The sequence below is a fragment of the Fukomys damarensis genome, unplaced genomic scaffold, assembly GCF_012274545.1.
Source record: "Fukomys damarensis isolate Sample0158 unplaced genomic scaffold, DMR_v1.0_HiC HiC_scaffold_38, whole genome shotgun sequence".
NCBI lineage: Eukaryota > Metazoa > Chordata > Mammalia > Rodentia > Bathyergidae > Fukomys > Fukomys damarensis.
The window spans coordinates 65173583-65199544 of NW_022900950.1; the positions used below are offsets into that span (position 1 = coordinate 65173583).

A 25962-nucleotide genomic window follows, 5' to 3' on the forward strand; every position below is an offset into this window, starting at 1 on the left:
TCTCTCTCTTGGAAACAAGTAGGTGTCTCCACACTTGAATTTGTCACTGTGCTCCAGTTTTGCAGACAGTGATCTGGCTGGCACAAAGACTCCCAGACTCGGTGCCCACAAACAGCTGCACCCTATCGTACCAGCAGGTGCACGGACAGAGCCCAGTGAAAAAAATTCTGTGCAAGAACAATGGCGCCGTTATGACACCAAGGGGCAGGGCCTGAGGCTGACTAGCAGTTCACTCCATTTGAGGACAGGAAGAGCTAGAAACTCAGCCGCAGCTCCCTGGGATTTGGCCTTTTTGTCCGTGAATCATATTCATAGAGAGGGCCAGGTAGGGCTCCACAGCGAAAGCAGCTATGAATTGTAGGGTCTGATCAACCAGACTGTTAGTGGGGAAAAAGGGCGGAAAAATTCCTGCAGAAAATGTATCCCTTTCCTTTTAACGTATCTTCTCCTCCTGTGGGCTGCATTGCCACAGTCACCAAGTTTACATTTACATCCAAATATGCACACACACAAAAAATTACTGATGCATCTCACTCCCTGGTGACTTTATAACAGGTTGCTAGGTAACAGTGCACACAAGTCAGGTTTCAGGACCTCTAGTAAGCCACCATAAAATAGCTGCACGGGCCTTTTGCATAAATAGTGTGCATTTGTTATCTGTTTTCTTATGCCAATTGATCAGTCAGTAAATACTCCCAGTGCCAAAACCATAAACAACTCCCCATCAATAGCTAACTGAAGAGACAGATTACAATAGCAAGCTTTGGTGCACAGTGCTTTAGCCCAGCCTATGAACTGGCTTCTTCGCCCCTCTGTCTGTCATTTGCAGAGCTGGCTCCAAGCAGCCGAAAGCCTTCTCTTCTGCTCCCTGAGATTGGGGCTGGAGCTAATTACAGCCTCATGCCTGACCGGGAGCACTCAGAGCTGAGCCCAGCAGGAGCCGGTATCATACACCAGTGTTTTGTGGGAGGATCAAACCTTCCTCCAGAGTTAAAAAAAAACCAAAAACCAAAATCCCTGGAGTCATGGAATGAAGTGAACCACACCTTACTAAGAGTTATTCACCCCTACTTAGTTTGTCCTCTCTGCTAAGTAAGGACCACCTCCCCCCACCATTCAAAGCTATGCTAAGTGAACCAACCTGACATTTATTTCTTCTCTAGGGTTGCATAAGGGCCCAGGAAAAGAGTCCCTTTTGCTATCATATTGCTAGGCAAGACCACCCAAGAAGAAGCAGTATCGTCCCCTTGTCGGGGACATCCCCAAGGGTCAGGGCCACAAAAGGGAAAGTGGAAACACGTGTCTAACCTATATTAAAAAATAATTTGGCCTATAAAACTCGAAGTCTCAAAAAATCCTATTTTCCCCGAGTTGGGACGGAAAAGGGCAGGGGAGAAGAGGAGCAAGGAACCTACAATTAAGTCCCGGGACCGGGCCAGGTGCGAGGCTTCCTCACGCCTGCGCACTGTACATTTCCTTTCAGCTTCCCCTGCTCCTCCGTTGCTCTTCCTTTCGTTTCCAGGATGCCTCAGTTTCCATCCCCGATTCCTCCAGACTAGTGTGTCCTACTACGGAGGGGCAAAGACCTGGGGTGAGGGGACATCCCAAAAGACCCACTGAAGTGTCACTGAGCAACGAAACTTCAGAGTGAAAACGAGCCTCTCATTCACCTGGCAATGACATTTAGTGAAATGCGACTCACAGTCTGTTTAAAGGAAGGCGGTGACCAATTATTCCCCACTTAAAGGGTATTGTCAATCTCCAAAGAACTGAAATGGCATTTGGAAATCACCTTGGGGACTGCCACCTTCAACTGAGAGACAGAACCAGTTCTCCACCGACCTTTCCCCACCCTCTGAAACTCCTGCACAATTTAAAACCAGACTCTTAAAAAAAAATGTAATGAGTAGCATTACAGACCCATAATGCATCTTTATCATCCCAAAAGAAAACACATCTAACGTCATCTCTCCGCCTTGCTGAACATCACTACTTAATCAAAAGCATTGGGGAAATCTGCATTATCTGATGGTGACAGGAAAGGATGGATGTCCATTAATAAGATTGCATTTTTATAATTTATACATCATCTTCCTTTCAAAGGGATTAGGGAAGTTGGAAAAGAATGTTTAGAGAACTTCTTTTAAAAATTCCATTTACATGAGATACGTCCAACAGTCAAATTCACAGGGTAAAAGCAGCCACCAGGATCTGAGGACTTACTGTTCAATGAGTAGTTTGGGAAGATACAAACATTCCAGAGATAGAGCTGGTGATGGTGTTACAAACAAGGTAAATGTGTTAATATCACTGAACTATACACCTAAAGATGGTCAAAATGATACATTTTATGTTAAGTGTATTTACCATAATGAACTGCACACACACACAAAAATCCTGAAAAAAAGAAACTGCATAAAGACAATCATTTGCTCAAATTTTAAACATCCATATTTCTTCTTCTTAACCTCTGTATACGCACGTCTTTTAAAAGTATTTCAAATTAAGACAGTAAAGAACTTGAATAGTTCCAAATAAGGAATTGCATACAAATAATTTAAGAGAAGCCAGTGCAGAAGAGACAAGTTAAACAGGCCCAAGGTCACACAAAGCAGCCGGGCCAAACCTGCTTTAAACCTATGACCTTTACCCCCCACAACCAGAACCCCCACAGGAGGGAGAAAAACAGAAGGAAATCAACAATCTATTGTTTTGAGACTCAAGCCAAAGCAATGCCTACTTCTAAAGTTTGCTGAGAGAGAGAGAGAGAGAGTTGGAGAGAGGGAGGGAGGGAGAGAGAAAACTTCACTGAAGTTCAGACTGTTCAAATTAAGGGGACCTTAAGGCTTCTAGTCCTACCAGTTTATTTTACAGATGAAAATACTGGTAGAGAAAAGGAGAACGAGAGATAGAGGGAGGGAGAGAGAAGTACAACCCTATTCAAGTACCTGACAGCTTCATGAGAAAATCAGACGCCATCTTAACAGAGATGTCCTGGCTGAACAATGCGGCCGCACTGCTGGCCACATACTCGGAGGGGTCTTTCAGCTTTGTGTGGTTGGCGGGCCTGTCGGCAGCATTCAGGGTAAAGGAGGTGGGCAGGCCGTTATCTTCCTTGGGTTCCTCCTTCACCAGCAAAGGCGAGACGCCAGCCCCACCCTGGCTAGTCCTCTCTGGAGTGTTAGACGTCATCACGGTCCCCACTAGCTCTGTCCCTCCTCCTTCCCTTTGCTGCCCCAGGCAGCCACTGTCACTGAGGTGGGGAGATCCCTTGACCTCTGGGTCTGGGATCTCCTCCTTCACCTTGGCTTCTGTCCTCAGGAAGTGCTGATGGCAACGCATGTGAAGTTTCAGGCTGAAGTGGCGTGAGGAAGTGAAAGGGCATAGCTGGCACTGGAAGGTCTCTCCCCGGTCCTGGTGCTGATGAACCTGCCAGAGAAACAAGAGGAATGAGCTAGCCACTCTGTGTGCCTGGAAAATGCCTTGTCGTACAGCCAAGCTACTCAAAACCCACAGAGGAACATGGCATCTGTGTTGTGTGCCCCAGACGATGGGGTCAATCCCCATCACAAAGTGGGGCCATGGGGGTCAGGAGTCCACTATTAGAGCCAGGCTCACAACTAAAGACACTGTCGACTAAAGGACGCAGCTTTGGGTAGCATCCTCCTGAGAGTCTGGACGTCCAATCTCAGTTGATGATCTTCTGAGAAAACACTACAAATCCAGCATAATTCTAAAATTGCCAGATGGGGTTGAAAAGAGCCAACCTGTGAAATAATTCTCACAACACTAATAATTTACGTATACTCAATTATGGTCACACAGAGAATTAGTTATGTTTTGCAAACATAATGTCAATTTTCAAAATGGTGCTCTTAGCTAATTATGAACTTAGAAAATAATGCCTCCAGGGTATCCCTGTTTCACAGGCAGGGAGAAACTGAGTCCCCAGAAGAAGTGACTTGAACGAAAGTGCATATGAAGAAAGCAAACCAGGACAAAAACCAAGGTCTGACCCTCACCAAGCCTTCTGAGTAAGAGGAAATCAATTCTGCCAACCGTGGCTACTACAGCATGCTCCAGGTTCTGCTGTCTGCAGTGAAGAATGCAGACGTTTAAGTCCAGTTCCTGTCTTACATGCACACAATACCTGTAAAAATTGTAAGAATTTTTTTTCTGCCTGTCACTACCAAATTTAGTGCTTGAAAAAGTGAGGAAATCATTGCACTGGCCTGAGCCAGGCTTTGAGCTGGCAGGTGCTCATAAGCTTGTAACTTCCCCATTCATCTCTGCCAATGTAATTCAGCACTGACCCACTCCACCCTGCTATTTCAGGACTGGCCCTCCCTGGAGTTAAAACTGCCAATTGTGTAGATTTGGGCCAAACGATTTCGGGAGTTGTGTGATTTGGACAAACAAGAGCGTAAGTGATTGGAACTCAAAACCAAAACAAAACTGACCTTCGTGGGTCAAAGGTGACCTGAGCAAGATTTGAACCCCGGTCTCCGGGAGGTGAAAGGCTCATTTGTCAATCCACAGCACCACCTGGCCCCTCTGTGTGGATCTCCTTTCCAAGACAGCAAGTTTTACTACAGCTGTTTATGCCTTCTGAATATAGTCCAAAAGCATTCTTCACCAGCCAAAACATACTTTTAAATAATGTTAAGTGACCAACAAAAGCAAAGAAATTAAAAGTTAATGGTGAGATCCTGTTGCTACAGCACCCCACTGTGGCTTTCTGAAAAAAAACAACAGAAGTGATTCTGGATCCCCTAAAACCTGAGTTTATCAACACAAGTGACCATAAAGACTTAAATTCTGTTGAAGCAAATTGCTGGTGATGAGAAGGCTTCCCCTCTGCCTGGGTGGGAAAACACTTGGGCCATCTGCAGCTATTAACACAGCCCCTCTCTTTCCTGGTCTTCCATTTTCGCTCTCACAGAGCAGAGAAGATTCCCCACCACCTCCTCCACCCAAGTCACACGAGAGCAGGCACTCTGGGGCCTCCAGTCACAGCCCTGAAGGCCAGACAGGTGCTGCCAAAGGCGGGCCCCACAGCTAGGTGGTAAAGGTCACGAGGTGGAGTTTCCATGTCCCTGAGCATGATGCAGTGGGGGCAGATTCCATTTCAGAAATGTCCTTACATCTGCTGGCCCTGGAGAGGAGAAGAAAGGAGAGGACCTGATCCAAGAACAGAAGCCCCAGAGACAGCTTGTGGAAGGAAGGAAAAGGACAGAGCACCAGCCCAGGCTTCAAAATCAAAAGGAAGCCTTGACTGAAAGGAGAGTGTGTGCCAGTGTTGCACGGGGCTTCTGGTCTACACCAGCCCCTGGCCTTGGAGTATTCAGTTTCGGGAAAATACTGCAAGTCCAAAGTGAAAACAGAGAGGGGTTGACGTTTGCACTTACAATTTTATTTGAGCTGTACCTCCTCACGGGGATTATACATCGCAGTGGCATGTGAGAAATGAACTGGCTCTGTGCTCAGTGGCAGTTTCTCCCCTTCTCTCCTGACGGAAGGGCGATTCTCTGTGATGAGACTCTCTTTTTAGCCTTACACTTGCTTTAAAGTCCTTCTTAACCTGCTGATGAGCAATGCTTTTCTAAAGTGCGTTACTCTTCCCAGATCCTAGATTCACTAACCTCCTGGTCATTTGCCACCAACCGCCCCCATCAGGTGCTGTGACATCCTACGGCCATCTGGCAGTAGTCAGATGCTTGGGCAGAGGCATTCCCGCGCTTGGAGAAGAAACTCTTGAGAAACCTCTACTCCACTGCTTCCAGCAGATCAAGGCCTCAAATGGTAGACCCAGCCCAAGTGCCCAGCCTCTGGCCCAGTTTCTTGCCCTTCTCTCACTAGGGGCCTTCATCTTAGCAGTCCCAGTCCTTCTCACCTTTTCTGTTCAGTTTTAGCTTATGGAGTTCACATTTAATTCCTGTATGCTCACTCAGCCAGGAAAGTTGTAAAAGACTTAATGGAAATCTAAGATAACCCCGAGGAAGCTGGAAGCATTTACAAGCTCCTTCTGTAGCTAGTCATGAAAACATTTGCACAACACATTATGGAGAAAAAGCAGGCTAACGAAAACATATAGGAGGCCCAACACCTCGTAGGAACACAGCAAGCGTTGTACTGTTGAACAAATACAGCAGAGTCCCATTTTTCTAAATAAATCCATAGTCAATACAGAAAATTGTCTATCAGAAAGAGTGTTATTATTTCTGAGTGATGGGATGAATGGTCAATTCTTATATTCTATCAACATTTCTGAATTCTCACCCCCGAAGATACTTCACAGAGATGGAAAGCAGCAGAACTTATTTCTGAGTAAATTTTTACACCACTGCATTATTTTTAAATGTAAACATTAGCTGTATTCAGCTGGCATTGAGAAGATGATTACTATATTAGGTGTATTTGCTGATGGCTGCTTCTTCGTGCTGTATTAAGTGCTCTTAGCATATTATCTCATTTAACTTTCATAACAACCTCCTGAGATAGACCCTATGATTATTATCTCTATTCGTGGAAATAAGTTGAGGGCAGTTTAGAAGTCACCCAAGCTCTCACCTAAGTCACAGAACTGAGATTCTCACTGAGGCTTTTTTGAGCACACAGAGATTTTAATATTTGGCTAGACTGTCCCTCTTTCGTAGGCAAAATTAAAATTAAATTACAATGACGGAGATTTAGCGCAGTGGCCTAAACTGCACCTGCCCCACAAGTGCAAGGTCCTGAGTACCACAAATATATAAATAAATTAAAATTAAATTACTCACATTTGTAATCTCAGGTGATTGTAGCCAATGATATCCATGCATCAGATCACAGCCATTATATTTCTGTGTTAACTGCTTTGCAAATCTTTGCGAAGTTAAAAGTAGGTTGAATCAAAATAAAACCATAAATCCTTTGAATTAAAAAAAAGGCTGACAACAGAGGTGGGGAGGAGCAGAGAAAAGAAAGCACCCCTTTGATAAAATTAAACTTGCGTGAGCCCTTTCTGCCACTTCCTTATCAAAAGCTCGAGTCACAGCTCAACAGGTTAGGACACCATGAGTTTGAATAAAGTCGTAATTTCACACCACTGCTTTATTGTACTGGTTATTGATTTGTTCTGAAAGCATTCGAAGACCCCACGACCTGCAGAACCCCAGCAGCTCTCATCTGCGCACTGTCATGGCCGATTGTCTGTGTCATCCAGGAACCCAACTCATCTCCCTGGAGTTTCAGGGTCAGTAGTTCCTGCTATTGAAAACCTAGCTTTTTTCCCCCATGGGTTTATAAATAGGTTGTTTTAAGTGACCCTGAGCTGAAACCAAGCTTACAAGGTGTCAGGCTAGATGCAAGTTTTCTGCTCGCTGAAGCTTTAAATTCACCAGACCTGATTCCTAAACACAGCTAAGGACACAGTAAGTAAAGCAAGTTTTAGTTTTAAAGCCATTGCCTTTTAAGTCTTATCCTGCTAATAAAATCCAACTTTGCAGGTTTAAAAAACGTGAGTTCTTACTTTGGAAGAAGGGGATACAGGATGAGGAGGGGGAAGCAATAACCAAGTAAGATCAGTGAAGTCCAACCAACCAGAACTCCCGGTTAAATGAATTCTGAAGATGAAGGGCAGGCTACTCCCAGGAGAAAAAGGCAAATGACTGAAAACAAATTACATCATGGTTTTAATTTTTTCCAATCTTCTAAGCTACTTCTGAAAGTCAATAGAGGTTCTGTCTGATCATACTCTTAAGAGTTACAATTCTGAACTGCGATTACTGATCTATTCAGAAAGACTGAATAGCTAGATTTCAAACTAAGCAAATGTTTTAATTGGGTACATACACTATACTTATGCCAGTGAAGGAGACACTTATAAATAGTATCAATGGCCAACCATATTGGAAATACCAGTGAAATTTACTTGCTCTTATTAAGATGCACAACGATAGTTACTAAAAATTAAGTAGCCGCCTCTAACCAGGCAGGATGGTACACACCTGTGACCCCAGCACTCTGGGAGGCCTAGACAAGAGGATTGAACACATGAGCCCATCCTGGACAACTTACCAACTTACCAACACCCATTCTCAAGATAAAAATTATGGAAAAAGGGCTAAGGATGTAGCTCAGTGCAAAGACCCTGGGTTCAATCCCCAGTACTACTAAAATAAAACACTGCACCTACCTCTGAACATTTCTGTGCCATTCTGTCACTTTGCTTTTTTGTTTTTTGGGTTTTTTTTTTTTCCTTTGGTACCAGGGATATGAACTTGGGTCCTTACCCTTGCGGGGCAGGTGGCGGAACCACTGAGCTAAATCCCTGACCCTCGTTTTGTCATTTTAACATTAATGACAACTCTTCAGATAAAGACTGCTGTTCCCATTTAATAGAAGCGAAAAACTGAGTCTCAGGGTTAACTTGCTCAAGGCTGTGTGGCTAGCAAATTGCACAGTAAGATTCAAATTTAATTCTATCGAAGTCAAAAACTCATGCTGTTATCATCGCATGAGTTTGCTCCCTGAAGCCGAAACGAAACCTGTAGTATTCATGCGGCCTGCCAAGATTTCTGTATTACTAAGTTTCTCCCCCATTTCAAGTGAAGTGCAACACCCCGATCCTAGGCGATTCCTGACATGTGTGTCACAGGCTCGATTTCAACAAAATCCAGCAACAGCAGCGAAGGGCAGTGACTCCAGGAAGGGAGCCAGTCCTGGGGCCTGACCTTTAGTGTTCAGGCCCAGTGGCTCTTCTTCCCAGTACCCCCAGAAGGGAGTCACCACACAAGGCCAAGTGAGATTGTTGTTCCCCTATCGGAAAGGACGACTCCACACCACTTTGTTATTTGGATATTAAAGATTCTCTCTGCTTTTTAAATTCCCGGTTGTAAAGTGGATGCCGATACTTTTAAAGGAGACCCTTTTCAGCTGGGCACGGTGGTGTGCACCTGTGGTCTCAACACTGCGAGATAGTGAGAGAGACCTCGCAGGGAGATCGCAACTTCAAGCCCAGCCTGCACAATTTAGTAACTTAGCAAGATCCCGTCTGAAAATAAAAAAATAAAGGGGGTTGGGAGTATAACTCAGTGCAAAGGCTCAGAGTTCTGCCCCTAATATACAGAGAGAATATATATATGTGTTGGGCGAGGAGAGGGAGGGAGAGAAAGAGAGGAAGGGAGAAAGACACCCTTTCCAACACCCTTTCTTCCCCTGAGTTCTATTTGTCACATCATGCATGGCCACCCCTGTGCTCCAACCCAGAGCCATCCCTTAGCGAGACATATCCCATACCAGGCCATCTGCAGGGGACCTGGCCATGTGGCCTGGCCCTGGGGTGTTCCACGGGAGACTTACCTTCATGTGGGATTTGAGATTGTCCTTGCGAGCACATCGGAATGGACAGAGCGGACACTGATGACTTTTTAAACCTGTGTGAATCACCATGTGCCGCTTCCAGTAACTCTTCCTTTTTATAACCAAACCACATATTGGACACTGGAAAGGCTTTCCGCTTTCCTCTTCTGAGGCTTAGAAGAAGGAGAAAAGGGAACATTAAGGAAAACAAAAAGACACATTGCATCTGGCACTAATGCACATGCACTGCTATACAAAAAGCACTAAAAACGATCTGGGTGCTTTCTTTGGTGACTCTAAGATTTTATTCCTGGGGGAACTTTATGGCTGCTGCAGGTAGAAAGCCACATTCATCTTGTCACCTCCACCGGATTCCACTTGCTGAGCTCCGACTGCATGCCTTGTCAGACTCTACCTCCAAGGGCCGTCCTCGCTTGGGACACATCTACCCAGAGGCTCCACCTGGCCTCGCCTGGCTCAGGGCCCAAAAGGCCCCATATGCAAGCACCAAAACCTGCAGTCAGGGCCTTTGTTTCTTGAAGGAAACTGACAGGCCTGAGTCCAGGTCTGAATTCCTGGGGCTTGGAAAAGGGTGGAAAATAAAGACAAATCAAATGGAACAGAGAATAACACACTGCTCTGCACTGCAAACCAGCTATCATAGCCTCACACACTGAACTCCAGTGGAGACAAATTTTAGGATCCCTACTGCTGATTTGTTTAGCTGTGGCTAGTACAGATGGATGCTGCTGCCAATTTAGCCATCAGGGAGTCTTAAAGCCAGGGTTTTCTATCCTCTTATTTCTGTCTCTCTGGTTGCCACTAACAATGTGTCCTGTTTTCCTCTGCTCCAGACTCGGCCTCACTGCCTACTCTGCAAAGAGCCGCACCAAGCCACCGCACATGCTTCCATTTGTCAGGAAAGCAAACAACCAACTCCCTTCTCTAAGTAAAGCTAAGATCACTCTCTAGTCTCTGCCGTGGCAGTACATTGCCAAACTTCTCGTCTATGAACTTGTACTACTCAGCGCCACTCCAACCTCTGCAATCTGGAAATGTGGGGAATACAAACGAGTAAGGCTCAGGCCTTCCTTTCTTAATAGTGAGGAATCAGAAACAGTTCCAAACTTATTCAGTAAAAAAATGTAGGAAGCTATATTTTTTTAAAGAGCTAGATCTATTCCCGCTAATAAGGTAACATATCAAAGAATTCTAACGAATTAGGTGATAAAGAAAGATATGAAACTGTTCGGGGTGATTGTTTTCTTTTAAGAAAATCAACTGTTGCTTAAATCATTAGGTGAAAGATTGATAGGAAACTTTATAAAGGATGGATCAAGCTGACAACACTAAGAGCCACTAGTGAATCTCAGCATTACTAAAGCCGGGACGGGCATGAGCCTTCTGATATGCCTTCTATGAAATGTTCTCATAAAAATGTAGTCAAGCCTCTCACTACCAAGGTATTGGAAACACAGTCATTTTTCTAAAAAACATTAAACTCACCAAGGGGATGAAGTCAGCCATACCTAGAGTAAGGGAATTCCTCAGAACAGATAAATGGTCTTTTATAATAAAAAGGGATTGTGTATTAAAGAAAAAGACACAAAGATGTACATAGAAAACAAATGCAAGGTGTGACGTTTAATTGGATCCCTGTTTACACAGAACACTGTGAAAGACATTTTTGAGATCGTCGAGGAAATCCTGATTATAGCCTGGGAGTTCCATAATATCGAGTAACAAGTGCTGCCCCGTTAGACACCACAGTGGAACTGTGGTTATTTCTCCAAAGCCCTCATCTATTGGAGATGTACAAACATGGAAGCACTTACAAGCAAACGGACATGATGTGTGGGATTTGCCTTGAAATATTTGAGGGAAAAAAAGGAGGAAGTAGGAAGTATGTGACAAATAAATGAAGCAAACAAAAAGAATCATATCTTCTTATTTGCATGAAAATTCTCTGGAAGCATACCCAAGAAACCACTAAGCAAAACTGAAGGAAACAGTGGGATTAAAAGGAAGGAATCAGGGAGGTGAAACGTGGGTTCTCCTTTTCTAACATTCTCTACCTACCGTACCATTTGAATCCCCCTCGCCTTGCTGGGAACAGAACCGAGGGCACTGCACAGGGTAGGCACCAGCGAACCTTTGAGCAACAGCCGCCCCCCCAGCACTCTGCACTATTTGAATTTTTACTTGAACACATCACTTGCAGTTTTAAAAGGAATATTCCCAGGTGCATATTTTAAGATAATCTCATTTATCTATTGAGTCAAATGAGCTTCTACATGCAAAGGACCACTTAAAATGGATGGAAGAGGAAAGGTTCAGGAACAAAGATAGGAAATTCCAAAAATGTGGTTTTATTAATATGGGTGTAAGCAATACTGGTTGCCTTAACCAATCAACTTGAGACAGAATCTTCTAACTAAAAATGTGACCTTGAGTCTACACAAAGTCTACTTGTGATGTGTCCAATCACAAATATTTCCCTTTCTTATAGGAAGTGGGAAGTAAGACTTTCTTTTTATTCTAGGAATAGCACACCCTGTAGAGGCCCATTAGCATTCACTTTTATTAACCCTCTAGTGCTTCTCCACCATCTGCATGTAGTGCCTACCTCTAATGATCTGCGCTCCTATTCCTATTTTTGCCTCATTTTCTCTAATTCATTCCCATTTCTTCCACCCTGGTACCATGGTCGCAAAGCCTGGGTGTTGAACGACAGATCTGAGAGAAAGGACTGCATCGGGCCTCTAGGTGAGATTACTGTCATATGCTACAGGGAAAAAAATGATAATGACATCTATCTGGGCTATAAGAACATGGAAGTAATAAGGAAGAGATCCACAAACAGGCTGCCACTGATTCCCATCATCTGGAAGTACTTTCTACTGTTGAAACCCTAAACTGCTTAATTTTCTAAATCTGGGAGAGGAAAGAAAAACTGAGATGTCCTTCACTGGAAGGGATGTCATGGCACACCAGAGGAAGGCAATAAGAAGGAATCACCTGGAAAAATGATCGGTGTCTGTGGATCTCCCCAGCAACTTGCCTTGCCTAACACGACCAACATACTTCTTCTTTCTGACACCTCTCCAGTCCCTGCCCTAACCACCAAGTCTGCGTTTCAGGTGTATTACAGAGCACACTACATTAAGCTCTGCCTACTAGGACTTCATATAAACACATTTCATTTTGCAGTTATGCTTTCTTTGCTTTAATTAATATCAAAATATGGGTACAAATTAGATTGGGCAGAGAAAATTAAAATACTCACAATAAGAAGAAACTAACTGTAAGAAATGTGGTCAAGCAGCTACACTCCTACAACTATTTAGAATTTTTAACTGACCACCGCAGGAAAGTGAGAAGACAAGCGAAACAATAAAAGTCACCAGAATACAATGACTGCTTTTCAAATTGGGCCACTAGTATCCCCTGGTAACATCGGCACTTTTATTTATTCAAGGAAGAATTCCAAAGCCAGGCATGGTACATGCATGTAATCCCAGCACTCAGGAATCTGAAACAGGAGGACCACAAATTCAAGGTCAGCCTGAAGTGAGTTCAAGGCCATCCTGGACTACACAGTGAGTCTCTGTCTCAAGAAAAGAAAGAAAGAAAAAGTGAAAAGATGAACTTTTTGTATTTTAGTGAGAAACTCTCCATGTGTACAGAATGTCATTAACTACTTCAGAGAAGGAGAAAGAATGCATTATATTTCCTATGCTAAACTATTTTCAGGGAACTGACAACTGTAAATTTCACTCAAATTTAGAGCCTCGAGAACTATGACCACTTCCTCAGAGAGAGAGCCACACGTTCTTGAAGCAGCAGGACTAAAATGGTCCTAATTTTATGTAGTTTACAATTGGCTGAAAAAGAACTTCCCCTAAACACACCAGCTAGTTAGAATCACTGCAAACAAAACTAAATTCTACCAAATGCTAATAGACCCAGTGGGACAGAGTTGCTAATTTGCTCCTTTGGAGAAAACATGCTCTCTTTATAGGCAATAATATTATTAGAATAAAAGAGATAATGAATGTATATAAAACGCCTTTCACACAGCAAATGAAAGCTCTTGGTAATAGCAGCTGTTGTAGTTAATAGTTGTGATAGTTAACCCTAAACATAGCCTGCAAAGCAGAAAAGTCACCATCACAGCAGATGTAAATGAAGACAACTGACATCATGTAACAAGGACACAGCTCAGGGCCCCGCCTGACAAAGCAGTTTGTCCATGGGAGCCAGGAGGATAGAAAAGATCAGGAGTCCAGGGTGCTGTTCAGGGACAGTCTGTTCAGCCTGAACAAACTTCTGACAGCCAAATTCCACTCCGCAGGGCAAAGAGAGATGGAGAAGAAGGAAGGGGAGCCGAAGAGGGCAAGTGGCTGGATGGCCTTACCTGTGTCTCTGGCACGCAAGACACTGTGCCAGGTTCAACACAGGATTCGAAAAGTGTGTGCGCTGCTGTAACGAGATTAAGTTACAAAGGCTGGGCTGACAGCGCAGTGAAGTGCGTGCTGGAAATGGAAGGCAAAGACGCAGAGGCTGTCGTATGACCAGTGAAACTAGCAATGGCCATGAGCACATTCCCCTCCGTCCGTACGCCAGTCCATATCCCGACTGAATGGATGGATCAGCGGACAGATCGAGCACCTAGATGTCAGCTGTGTCCAAATACGAGCTCCTCACAGCAGCCTGAACTAAAAAGCAAACACTGTCTCACTACATCATTAATAAAGTGCCATGATGTGTGTTGCACCATTTACAGTGGATAAGTTCCACAAGAGACAAGCTTGTGGAAATTATACAAAGCCACACGTTTTAATTCAAAAACAGAAAACAGAAAAATTTGTGTTTTGAGTAAATACACCAATAGAAAGTAAGCAGTAACTAAATGGAAGGAACGTTAAAACGAGGAGGCCTCGAGACAATTCCGCACCAGCTCAGCTCACAGGTGAGGAAGCGGAACTGTGGTGGTGTGGGAAAGGCTTTCTGCTCCTTAGTTAGTGGCAGGCCTGGGATTAGAGCCGATCGCTCCATTTCCAGTTTGATCTTCCACTCTATCGTCTATAAAGAAATCCACAAAGCAATAAAAACAAAACTTCATTACGCTTAAAAAATTGAAACATCATGGAAGCTCAGATGTTTTTCAAATGAATGCAATTGTTTTATAGCTTTGGAGTCGAACTTTATCTTGTTAGATGCTACAGTATATGGCAATTTGCAGAAAGTCAAGATAACTTGCAAGTGGGTAAATCTGCAGCCTGAGCGTACCATATATACTGGAGCGAAAGATGCCAGAAGACCCTGGATGTGCACAATCCTCATCATTAATCCGTTCCATCTCCACTTTAGATTTTTTAATACAGCTGGTGCATATTTGTGTGGCATAACTGTCTTCTTTTCTAGCAATTTGTGTGGATTTAAGACCTTTCCTCATGGAATTTCTTGGACCTGCACCTCAAATACCATTTCAGAGCAAGAACATCAACAACAAAAACCTGTGTTAGCAGTGGCCCTCAATGGGTCTCTCTGTAGTTACTGATGCTGAAGTTATCAAAGCATATTTTAGCAAGTATTCGCTAAAACTAAGAAGAGAGACTGACATCCACAGCCAGTCTAATTTTAAATCACTCAGAAAATATAACTGAGACCAGTGACAGATAGTTCTGAATCTTGGTAAAAAGTGAATGTGCCAAACAAGTCCGTGTGTGTGATCATTCTCAGATTAAAGCTATTTAACATGGAGCTGATGGGGGCATCGGGAAAGACCATCTCCTCTGGACTTTCTGCGCTTTTGCAATAACTTTAAGAACATCCCATAAACATGAAAAGAAACATCAGCCCTTATGTATTAACCCAAAAAACAGTGTTTGCCCTCAGTTGTCTTAGACTGGGTTGCTGTTAAGTATATTTAAATTTCATTCAGTACAATCAGACGTTTTGGAGACTATCTCTCAGAAATGCTCCCTGTTATTTCTTTTAATCAGAGCCTGGAGTCCTGGGACTCTTGTTGGCCTTCTAAGAGAAACTTTGTCTTGAAAATAAAAACCATTTATTTTATTCTTAGCCGCAATAGAACAGTAGCTTCAAAAAGAATTGAGTCAATGTGTGACATTTATCTTTATAGCTAACGGACATCATCTTCCCTCTGTCGCGTCCCTTTTCAGAGGAGCGGTGTAGCATGTGCTGGGGGCTCAGGGTCACATGAAAGAAACCTCCTCCTCGAGTGTCACGTCTCTCTGGCGGGGTGGAAAGGCTATCAAGTGGTGGACTCTCAAGGAATTAAATACACCACAACCTGGCAACAACAGAACCCTGTTCAAAAAAGAAGAATAAGGCCAGATCTAAAAGACACTTTTTTTTTTTCCTCATGGTTTGGACTTCCCTCGACCTAAAGAAGGTCAAAGCAATGCTGGTGTCTAAATTACTCAAGACAGGATCAGCTTCCCCAGAGCACAGCTCTTTGGAACTCTAGAATCAACTTTTATTTGCCCTTTTTGCGACATTTTAGAAACAGCTTTTTAAAAATTAAAAGCTGAAAATAGAGTGATGCGTAGTTTATTCTGTGGCTTTTTGGGGGGTGCAGGGGATGGTATTTGTTTATTTAAGTCATTAGACAACAGAAATTCCCTGCTGTGAGAAGCCAGTTCATCTATTTTTTTTTCCAAATTAAATTAAGATTTCATTTTTAGGTAAAGGGAAAAATAAGAAGAAGAAACGTGGATTTGGGGTCTCACCACCCCCCTACAGTGCCTTTTAGGTAAAGTCACTGAATTCAGTCCCCAGGTTAGCTTGAAACCAAAAATATGGAGTGGAGGAGGTCAGGGAGAAGGGATGGTGGAGAAGGCCCACCTTCCCTTCCACTCCTCAGACTGCAAAACCAGTGACCCTGAATAACCCCAAGTAGCCATTCCATGGAAATAAAGATAAATACAATTATATGTCCTATGGACTCCATTCCAACCCATCATCAAGCTGTGCTTCCAAGAAGGGGAGATGTTCACTTTAACTAGAAAGAGTGTAGGAATCCTCTCCCTGATTTCCGATCCACGCAACAAATATATAGAATTTGAATTTAGGGTGTACCTACATGGACACATGAAAAGAATTTTTTTTAAGTCACATTTTTAAAGCCGCGTGCCTCTGGTCTTTCCTCTCCCTGATGTTTACAAAAATGAGTAATTTTTAAAAATACAATAACTCCATCGATGGAGCCGCTTTACCAAGTCTTGGAACATAAGCAAAGGCTTGTGGAAAACCGGAAAAAGGTCCACAGTGGTTATAGCACCCAAGTCTGACATGTTCCTTTTGTTCTTCTTTTGATTTGGGCATTTTGAACACTCACTGATTAAAAAAACTAAGTGTTTCAGCAAAAGAATCAATTTAGTATAGAAAAAAACCTATTTCTTATATCTATAAGATATAAGGTACTAAATTCTGCTGAGCACCCCTTGGGGATGTTGGCATAGATTAAATTCATTTAAACCAAAAAGGGAACAACAATGTGTTTTCCCTCGGGTGCATCTTCTACATCAAAACAAACAAAGACTCAACCCTACACTGGAAGCTCATGACCTCTCTTTCATCTTCACATGCATTTAATCATCTGGGTGAAAAAATTATATTTCACAACTCTGGCCAGTTATCCAAGAGACCGCTTTTAAACAACCAAGCAGCTACCGTTACCCTTTAAGAGACATGGTTTTATCAGACACCTTCCAAGTCTTCAGTCAACTGAAGCTTATTATTCAATTTGTATAAGCTTTTCCAAGTAACTAATGTCCAGATGAATTCACACTGTAAACACCATTCACGCATTTATTCAATAAGCAGAAACAGATAATATTCACAAAATTACACTTTACATATAGCCTCACCTCTCTCTGCTGTTATCCCTAAATGAAATTTCTGTTAAGTCAGGAGTGATTTATTTCATCGCAAAATTACCTAACTCCCTTTGCTCTGCTTGCTTCCTAATTTTAGCCATTTTTCTCCTTCTTTCGCCAGATGGCAGGAGAGAAGTTAGGAGAAATGAAACTCAGAATTGATAAGGCTTTCAGGATTTTATTGACACTTCAGAAACTCCAGTGTGAACAGTTTGTATCATTTAGAGTCGTTCAAATCTCAGATATCCATTTTCCTAGTTCTAGTGTGATTTTTACATAAGTTTTAAAGTAATTATAATTAGGGTACATAGCTCAGTCAGCTATCTAAATTTGTCACCAATATATCAAATTAATCTTAGCTGTGATCATTCGGTCAAGTATTTGCCATTCCAAGCACTCTTTAGCAATGTTCTGGCAAATAATTGAAAGCTAGACTTACAGAATTGGTGGTGTTTATATCAACAAGGAGACTCATGGCCTACTTCCTGTTTTGGCCTGGCGGTGTATCCTTGAGAGACAAGGATATCCTTGAGAAACCCTATACCTCCATCTCAAGGAACATGCATTACCATGTACACAATTTTAAAAACCAAACCAGTACACAGATGATGTTTCCATTATGAGAACTTAAGTGACTAAATCTCCCCCTTGGATAATTAATTGTGAATACTGTACCAAATTACAACGGTCTAGGGGTGAGACAACGCAGTATGCTCCATGTATGTGACAGTGACTTCTTCAAAAGACCATCTCCACCACCAGAAAACTCACAATTCAAATTTTCCACATGCACCTTCCTTCAGAATCTGATTGGACCCGAACAAAATAAAGCATTTGCAAGAAATGCCCAGGTTATGTTTGAATGACAATATTTTCTACAGTTCTTATATGACAAGGAATTATAGAATAGGATAAGTAAAAGGTTTAAATTCCACAAAAAAGTAATAAAGATGCTAATATAAAAGCATATACTGTGATAAATTAGGGCAGAGCAGTTCCTGATTATACAAAAGTCCATTTGTGATTGAGGCAGCAGGACTCTCCCTTGTCCACTATTTCAAAAGCAGTGTTTTTTTTTCCCCCCTCTATGTTCAGTGATGCCCTGCACTCTGTGACAAAGATGCTTTGATCTTCTCCCATTAAATATATCTGGTATGGACCTAGTCTGAACTTGGCAAAGAAAAAAATTCTGTATGAAAGGGAGGGAGTACCGAATGTCTCTAAGATTATTCATTACCTTTCAAAAATGAAGCTATTTGTGAAGTCTTTGTGTAACACACACATGAAAGACTACTACCCTGCTTACTTAAAGTATTTTGTTGTGCTCTTGCTTTTTCATTCCCACCTCAGCTCAGATGGAGAACTCGACTGAAATAAGCGATGAATAAGACACGGCAGATCACAGTCTGCAAGACTTAGGCAACGAGTGAAAGAAAAGACGCCATACCTGAATTGGAGGGTTTCGAGACTCTTCCCTTGGGAACGGGGAGTAACAATAATTCCAAGGACTGTGGCGGTGGCGGTGGCGGAGGTGGCGGTGGCGGTGGAGGTGGTGGGGTGACTTTTTCTGGCTTCTTCTCAGAAGGTGGTGGTAGAGGGTCCTCGGGCAGCAGCGATGACTTCTCAGCCAGGAGATTGCCGGCGGCCCTGGCTGCCACCTCTTTCAGAAGGGCAGCAGAGGAGGTCATGGAAGCCAGTGACAGGAAGGAGCTGGCTGGAGGCGGGTGCTCCTGACCGGGAGTCAAACTTCTCTCGCTGACTTTCTTAGACAGAGCTGCCAATGTGGAACTGGCAGACTGGGAGCTAAAGGGGGAGGAAAAGGACTCAAATCGCATGGTCTCCTCCGTCCTGGTGAGAGATTTGTCCTGCAGAACAGCATTGGCTGCAGCTTTCAGTTTGAGGATGGCTGAATCCGGGGACAGGCCGCACGTGGTGGTTGAGCTCTGCAGCCACTTACCTTGATTCCATATAAAACGGTTACTTGGAGTGTATTGGTCACTCTGTTCCTGCTTCTCGGCCAACTTCCTGGCCAGAACACTGAGCTGCTGGGCGTGGTGGGAGGGTGGGGAAAAGGAGAGATTGGAGCCGGCGTTCACAGGGGACTCCACTCTGCCATTGGCTGTGGCTGTGGCATCAAGTTTGAGGGAACCGGCCTCCAGCAGCCGCCTCAAGTTGCTGCTCAGGGGTTTATTGGAACCTGGTGGGTCATCTTCACACAAAGAAGACACCCCCGGGGAAAGGTGGTCTTGACACTGCAGAGAGTCTCGCAGGACGTCGCTGTCGAGTGCCACCAGCTCCAGCGTGTGGCTGCTGGGAGTCGCACTTCCCAAGGAGGTGTCGGGGGAAGTGGACTGCTCCCGGATCCGGTCCTCCAGAGACAGCTTATAGTTCTCCTGGACCTCGCCATACGATGCTTCGGACGGAGTCTCGGAAGAGTTTCCATACCAGTGTTCCCCTTCACTGAGCTCTGCCTCCGCCTCTTCCTGCCTACTAACATCTGGGGGAAATTAAGAAGACCAGGTTTACTCCTAAAGTGAGCAGTAAGTTAGCTGCGAGACATTCAAATGGAGTTGATAACATGCTTTCTCCACCCTTCCACCCAAGAACCTAATGAAACTCAGCAATGGGCAAACCGAACGTCCAGTAAATAAGAGAAAGGTAAACCTGTTAAACAAGCAACAGCCACATACCTCATATACTAATCTTTCCAATAATTATTCAGGATAAGTTGAACTGGAAAAGGAGACAGGAAAAGAAGGGGCCTGCTAAAGAAGTGACTGGATGAAAGAAGGTGCTATTTTCAATGACTGAGAGAAACAGAAAGAAACTTGAACCTTGCAAAAAACAAGCACAATATGGTATTTGTAGGATAGTTTCCAGATTAGAGAGAAGTCTGGCAGAATGGCAGAACATAAACCACAGTACACAGGCAATAGGAAGCCGCTTCCCCACTTTCTAACTCCATGATCTCAAGATGGTCACTTATCTGGTGTAAGACTATTTTGTCTAACATAAGAAGCAATTAATTTTTTTAAAAATGTTTATCGAAAAATGTAAACAATACCTGCCTAACTCACTTTACAAGCTTTTAGGAAGCTTAATTCCTGATAAGCTTGCGACATGTTTTGATAATGGTGACCTACTGCACAGGAATGAGAGCTCATCAGCCAACAGTCTGCGCATTACCGATCCTTGGCGTGACAATGTCTCTGTGCCACACTTGCTTGAGAATCTTCAATTTCAATCACCAGCGTGTTCACCACATTCTCACAGGCACTTATTAGGAATGTGCCCTTTCACTTCATGAAGAGACCTCTTGAGTTATTTTCTCTCCAGTGATTTATCAGTCTACCACTTCCACTCCCATGTCCCCCACACCCCAGTCAGGTGGGACACCCTGCCACCCAGGAGCACTTGTGACTCCACACTCTACCCTTTCTCGCGGTGTTCTATCTGGAAAAGCTGACTGTTCAACTCTACTTATGGCTCCACACCCAGCTGCAAGTGTTCTTCCTTATAATACTCCCTCCACAGCTGAGCACGGGTGGCTCACGTGTGTAATCCCAGCACTCTGGGAGGGCGAGGCAGAAGAGTCACAGGTTCAGGGTCAGCCTGGGCCATTTAGTGACTTAGCAAGACCCTGTTTCAAAACTAAAAAGGGGGTGGGGGCTGAGGATGTGGCTCAGTGCCAAGGTCCTGGGTTCAATCCCTAGTGCTGCTCAAAAAAGAAAAACATAGCAATTCTTCCTAGAACTCTCAGTTAATGTCTCATAGTTAATGTCTCTTTCCCATTCATCAGCTCATGCATTCAACAGATAATCCTGGAATACTTTCCTGTTGCATGTCAGGCCCTGTTCTACATCAGTTGTAGCGAACCTATGGCACATATGTTATTTGCTTTTCTTCTAAGACAAAAGATGTTAATGTATGAGTTGTTTTTTCTAAACTAAGTTTCAGTATTCAGGTTTAACTGCAGTGTTGGCACTTTGCAGTAAGTAAGTGGGTTTGGGGTTGCAGTTTGGGTGCTCATTTCTAAACGGTTCACCATCATTGTCTAGATTGTTCATAATTCAAGACTAAACACCATAAAACAACAACAACAAAACAATTCTCCTGCCTTCTTGGGGCTTATATTTCAGTGGAGGAAGACAGATGTTAAGCTAAATTAATAAGTCATAAAGTAGATCATATAGCATTTATCATGTAAGTGTTAAGGAAAAAACAGCAGGAAAAGGAAGGTTGGAGACAATGCATAAGAGGTAAGTTACAGCTTTAAATATTGGGGTCATGATGGGGCCTCACTGAGATGATGAAATTCAAGCAAAGACTTGAAAGAAGTGAGGAGCTGTGCTCCAAGCAGAGGCAGTCATTGCAAAGGTCTCAGGGTGACTGTACACTTGATGCGTCCACAGAACCCCAAGGAAGTCTGTGCGGTGCAGGGAGTGAGAGAGGAATCGGACAGCAAACAGGGACTAGAGTGTGTGTGTACACCGGGGTGCACAACAGTAAAACACTGTGAACTATTGACGGGCCTTTTGCATTTGGCAAAATTAGAAAGCAAGAGAGGGTGGGTGGTGGGCGGAGGAGTAATGGGATGTGACTTAGGTTGACGGCGGATTATTGTAACTGCTGTGGGATAAACAGGTAGCAGGTACAAGGGTGGAGAAGGGAGAACGCCTAGGAGTCTGGAATCCAGGTAACAGATGAGGGATGGTGGAGAAAGCTCAGCTCAGGAGAGTACCGGTGGTGAGACATGACCACAGTCCATGCAAATTTTAAATACACAACAAACATTCTCAGGTTTTGTTTGTGTTGATTTTATACACTGGAAAAACACCCATTAATGGCTTCTCTTTTTAAAATTGAACTCCTTGAGGGCAGAGACTGTGTTTTCTTTTCTCACTATGCTTAGCACACTGCCTGGTATCTAGCAGAGTTCAATAAGTGTTTAGAAATTGAGCCAAATTCCTCATTGTGCTAAGTTTTGCCACATAACAAACATAACAAATCTGTTTCTTCTCAGAATAGAAATAGCTAGAACTAGTAATGCATGAACTACAAGCTAATACATTGATCTTCCCCATGCTATTTAGAGAAGAAATGTCACAAATGACAAATTCTCTTTCGCTAAGCTAAAGTTCTGAAACTCCTTCCTGAGATTCTTTATTAAGTTATCAAGAAAATGTAAAATATCAAATGGAATTTACTGAAAAAAAAGCAGGTAAAATTGAATTTTCTCTGTTAAAAACAGTCTGGTCCCTTGCAATTTGCCACATTTCCTTCTACCCACTTGATTTCAACATTTTTCATCTCTCCTGAAATCGGCAGTGACCCTAAAGTCCTAATCTCCCCGAGTGGCTTCACAGAGGGATGCTTTTTACCTAAGACTACTCAGTCAACATCAATTTCAACAACAGGGCTAATTTTATGTTTCCTTAGCAAACCACCTTTCTTGATTTCAGATTAAATATCTTATCCTTCAAGAGAATTGAATGGGATTTCTATAAAAAGGAAGAGAAGTAAAAGATCTAACAATCACTACAGTGAGAATTAGTTTAGTATCACTTCTTTGCACTTCATTGCCAATAAATGAATGCATAGGAAACTATATGATTCAAAATTAAATATTTTTAGATTACATTTCTATCATCCTATAGTAAGATGGTCACAATCCGTCCTGAAGCAACCCAGTCAACTGACAAGGTACATAAAATCAAGGTTTTGAGAACTATAAAAAATAACTACAAACACATGTCCAATCATGCCATTTTACTGAGATCACTAAATGTGCTAAAGGTTACTGGTTAAATCAAAGCCACACAGCCACTTAGTGCTAATGCCAGAACTAGGAACCCAAAATCTCCTTGGCTAGGAGTTCCGCCACAAACCAAGGCAAAACTGACTCCATCACCACCCTGGCCCTCTTGTACCTCCCAAGGGATTCTCCTGCATAAGGACAGTTTTACTCCTTATCTTTGGACAAATAATTAAAAGATGAAGCCTCATTAATCCCATACTCTAATTTCTCCTTTCCCTTTCGCCTCTTCTCTGTTGATGTGGTCAGAAGCCAATTTAACTACCACTGGTGAAGTCTCAAAGGCAAAGCGTAATTTCCTAAACCCTCTCCACACCCTTGAGGAGAACTGTTCCCGAAGTGCTGAAGCAGATGAATGTGCCAAAAGCTAAAGAAGTTGTCAAGTCAAACTCTAATCCAGTGAGGGAGACATTCCTGCATGACACAAACAGCTACTATCCACACTGAAGGCAACTTTGACAACCTTACCCGAACACAAAACAAGTAAGTAAAGGAAGAGTTTCTTCAACAGAATCGTTAGGGGTGTGGTGGCACAACCCTGCAATCCCAGCTATTTCTTGAGGCTGAGGCAATGTCAAGCCTAGAAAAATTAGCAAGGCTCTGTCTCAGAAAAACATTTTTAAAGGGCTGGGGATGTCATGCAGTGGTCGAGCTCTTGCCCAGCATGCTTGAAGGGGTTGGTTCGATCCCCAGTACTGCAAAACAACAAAACACAACGGTTTATGTCCCCTCAAGTACCTGCATGTCTTGGCAATCCATTCCTCCATTCTCTGCAGACATAATCTAGAAATACACATCCCTCTGGACTATTAGAAAACTCAAATACAAAACGAATATTTTAAAACTCATAATGATCTATTAATCACTTTTCTGAAGATACTGCTTCTGAAATTGAAGCTATTCAAGTAATAAATCACCAAAGAATTTTAACCTATGGCCTCATGAGAGCAGAAATTTGAGGGGAAATATGTCTAAAATTATTCTAGTGTCTATGGAAGTCAAATAAAAAGTGCAGAAAGCTTAAAGAGAAATGAATGGAAGATGACTAAGAAAGTAAAGAGTTTAGGAGAAAATCAGAAAAGGCTCAAACATGATTTTGGTTCATAAAACTGCAAGGATTTTCTCCCACATATTTTGTTTTGCTTTGTTTTTATTGATTAATTTATTTTTTCTTCTGGGATCTTCTCTATTTTTTACATTCACTATCATCGGGAAGCGGGTGCTGGAAGCTTCCCTGGTCCAGCAGCAGTGAGCTCTTTTCCCTCTCAGCGGAAGGGAAACAAAGAGGAAGAATCCTTTGGACACCACAAACTTTATTTAGGACAGGCGAGCCTTGACTTTTGCTTCTCTTTTTTGAAATCTGAGAGATCCCAGCAACAAAACACCTCCATTCTCCTATCTGTCAACCAGTACAGATTCATCCTAGTAGGAAATCACAGAGTAGTGTAAGGTCCTGATGCAAGGTCCTAGAAACGCTTCCTGTGGATTTCACAGCTTTCTTAACTAAGGCATCCCAGGGAAGCCTCTCAGTGGCCAATGTAAATAACTTCTAGTAAATACATTGTTTTTAACCTCCAGAAAAAAGAAAGTATTTCCACGGCCAATCTTACAAAAACCTCTGTCTCCAACGGTCAGGTTCACACTGCTTCTCCGTTTTACATGATAGCCTCTTTTTGTGCCTGTGTTTTCCCTTGAAAAATCAAAAATGTAAAGAATTAAGGATAAAAAATGATGAAATTACAGAATAAAAGTGCACTGAATAGACTTTTGTTTTCACGGCTCGCATATTTCTCCTTTAGGGAAAACAAGACAAAATTCTACTACCTCACCCATTTATTTATAATTCAGTCCTCAAACAGCAACTGGGTAACCCGAGATCCACAACTCTTGTTGGGTTCTCGGTTGGATAATTTTAATTAGATGCATTGAATGGGACCAATATTCAACTCAAAACATCCTCATTCGGAACCATCAGGGGCCAAGTGAATGACATCTATCCATTTTCATGTTTTTTTGGCTTAGGTTAAGCAAGTATAGATGAAAAGCTAAAAGTTCCCTCTCTAAATCTACCCACACACCATTCCCACCAGTAATCTTCGTGAATCTAGCCAGCAGGTTTTAAAGAGAACAGGGCACAATCTCTTAAGGCTCATCCGATGTGCCACTGATTTACGGTCAACTTTCAGTGTCTCCAACACCACTACAGGTGTGTCCATCGGGTATCTACCAACAAACCTTCTGGTTCATTTTCATCGAAAACTCTCCCAAAGGTTCCCTTTCTATCTAGTATACAATTATAGCTAAATAGCCACAGCTTTCTTTCAAAAGTCACACATTTCTATCAGAATCTTTAAGTATACTTGTAATACCTGCTGCAAATCATACAACCAGCTTTCACATATGATTTTATGTAAAAGTGATTTGTAAGGTTTAAGAAATTGTACACAAAACTTGTTGGCAAAACAAATGCTAATAATAGATTTAACTCAACACTTACTAAGTACTTATGCTCTGGGAAATGTTCTTAGAAACAGGGAGACTCAGCCACCCAGCAGTTTCTGGCCCAATAGATTATGACCCCCAGGGAGAGGGGGTTGCCCAAACATTCAAGTCACAGTGGCTGGTGCCACCACTAAGGAACAGAGCACAGGTTGTATGAACACAAATGAGAGAGTGACGAATTCCAACAGTAAAGGTGGCTTTGAGAATGGCTCCTAAAAGATACAGACAATTTTATGTAAGGCAAGAACGCCACCACTGAGCCACATCCCCCAGCCAAAATGCAGACAATTTTAACAGGCATCACTGGAAAATCACTGATAAGCAGGCTTGCTTCTCTGTATATGGTAAAAATGGGAAGATCCTTTCATGAGAAAAAAAAAAAAAAAAAAAAAAAAA

General features: G+C 42.8%; 1 protein-coding gene across 5 annotated transcripts in view; it reads right to left on the reverse strand.

Annotated features, from left to right (window-relative positions):
- The window catches only part of Znf827 (zinc finger protein 827), a 155969-nt gene that overhangs the window by 104843 nt on the left and 25164 nt on the right, over nucleotides 1-25962 (reverse strand). For all 5 annotated transcript variants that reach the window (XM_010610930.3, XM_033760061.1, XM_033760062.1 and 2 more), the window contains exons 2-4: nucleotides 18697-19746; nucleotides 9343-9515; nucleotides 2949-3429 (exon numbers count right to left, since the gene is read on the reverse strand). In XM_010610930.3, coding sequence (XP_010609232.1) covers nucleotides 2949-3429; nucleotides 9343-9515; nucleotides 18697-19746 — 1704 coding nt within the window. The remainder of the gene's footprint in view (nucleotides 1-2948; nucleotides 3430-9342; nucleotides 9516-18696; nucleotides 19747-25962) is intronic.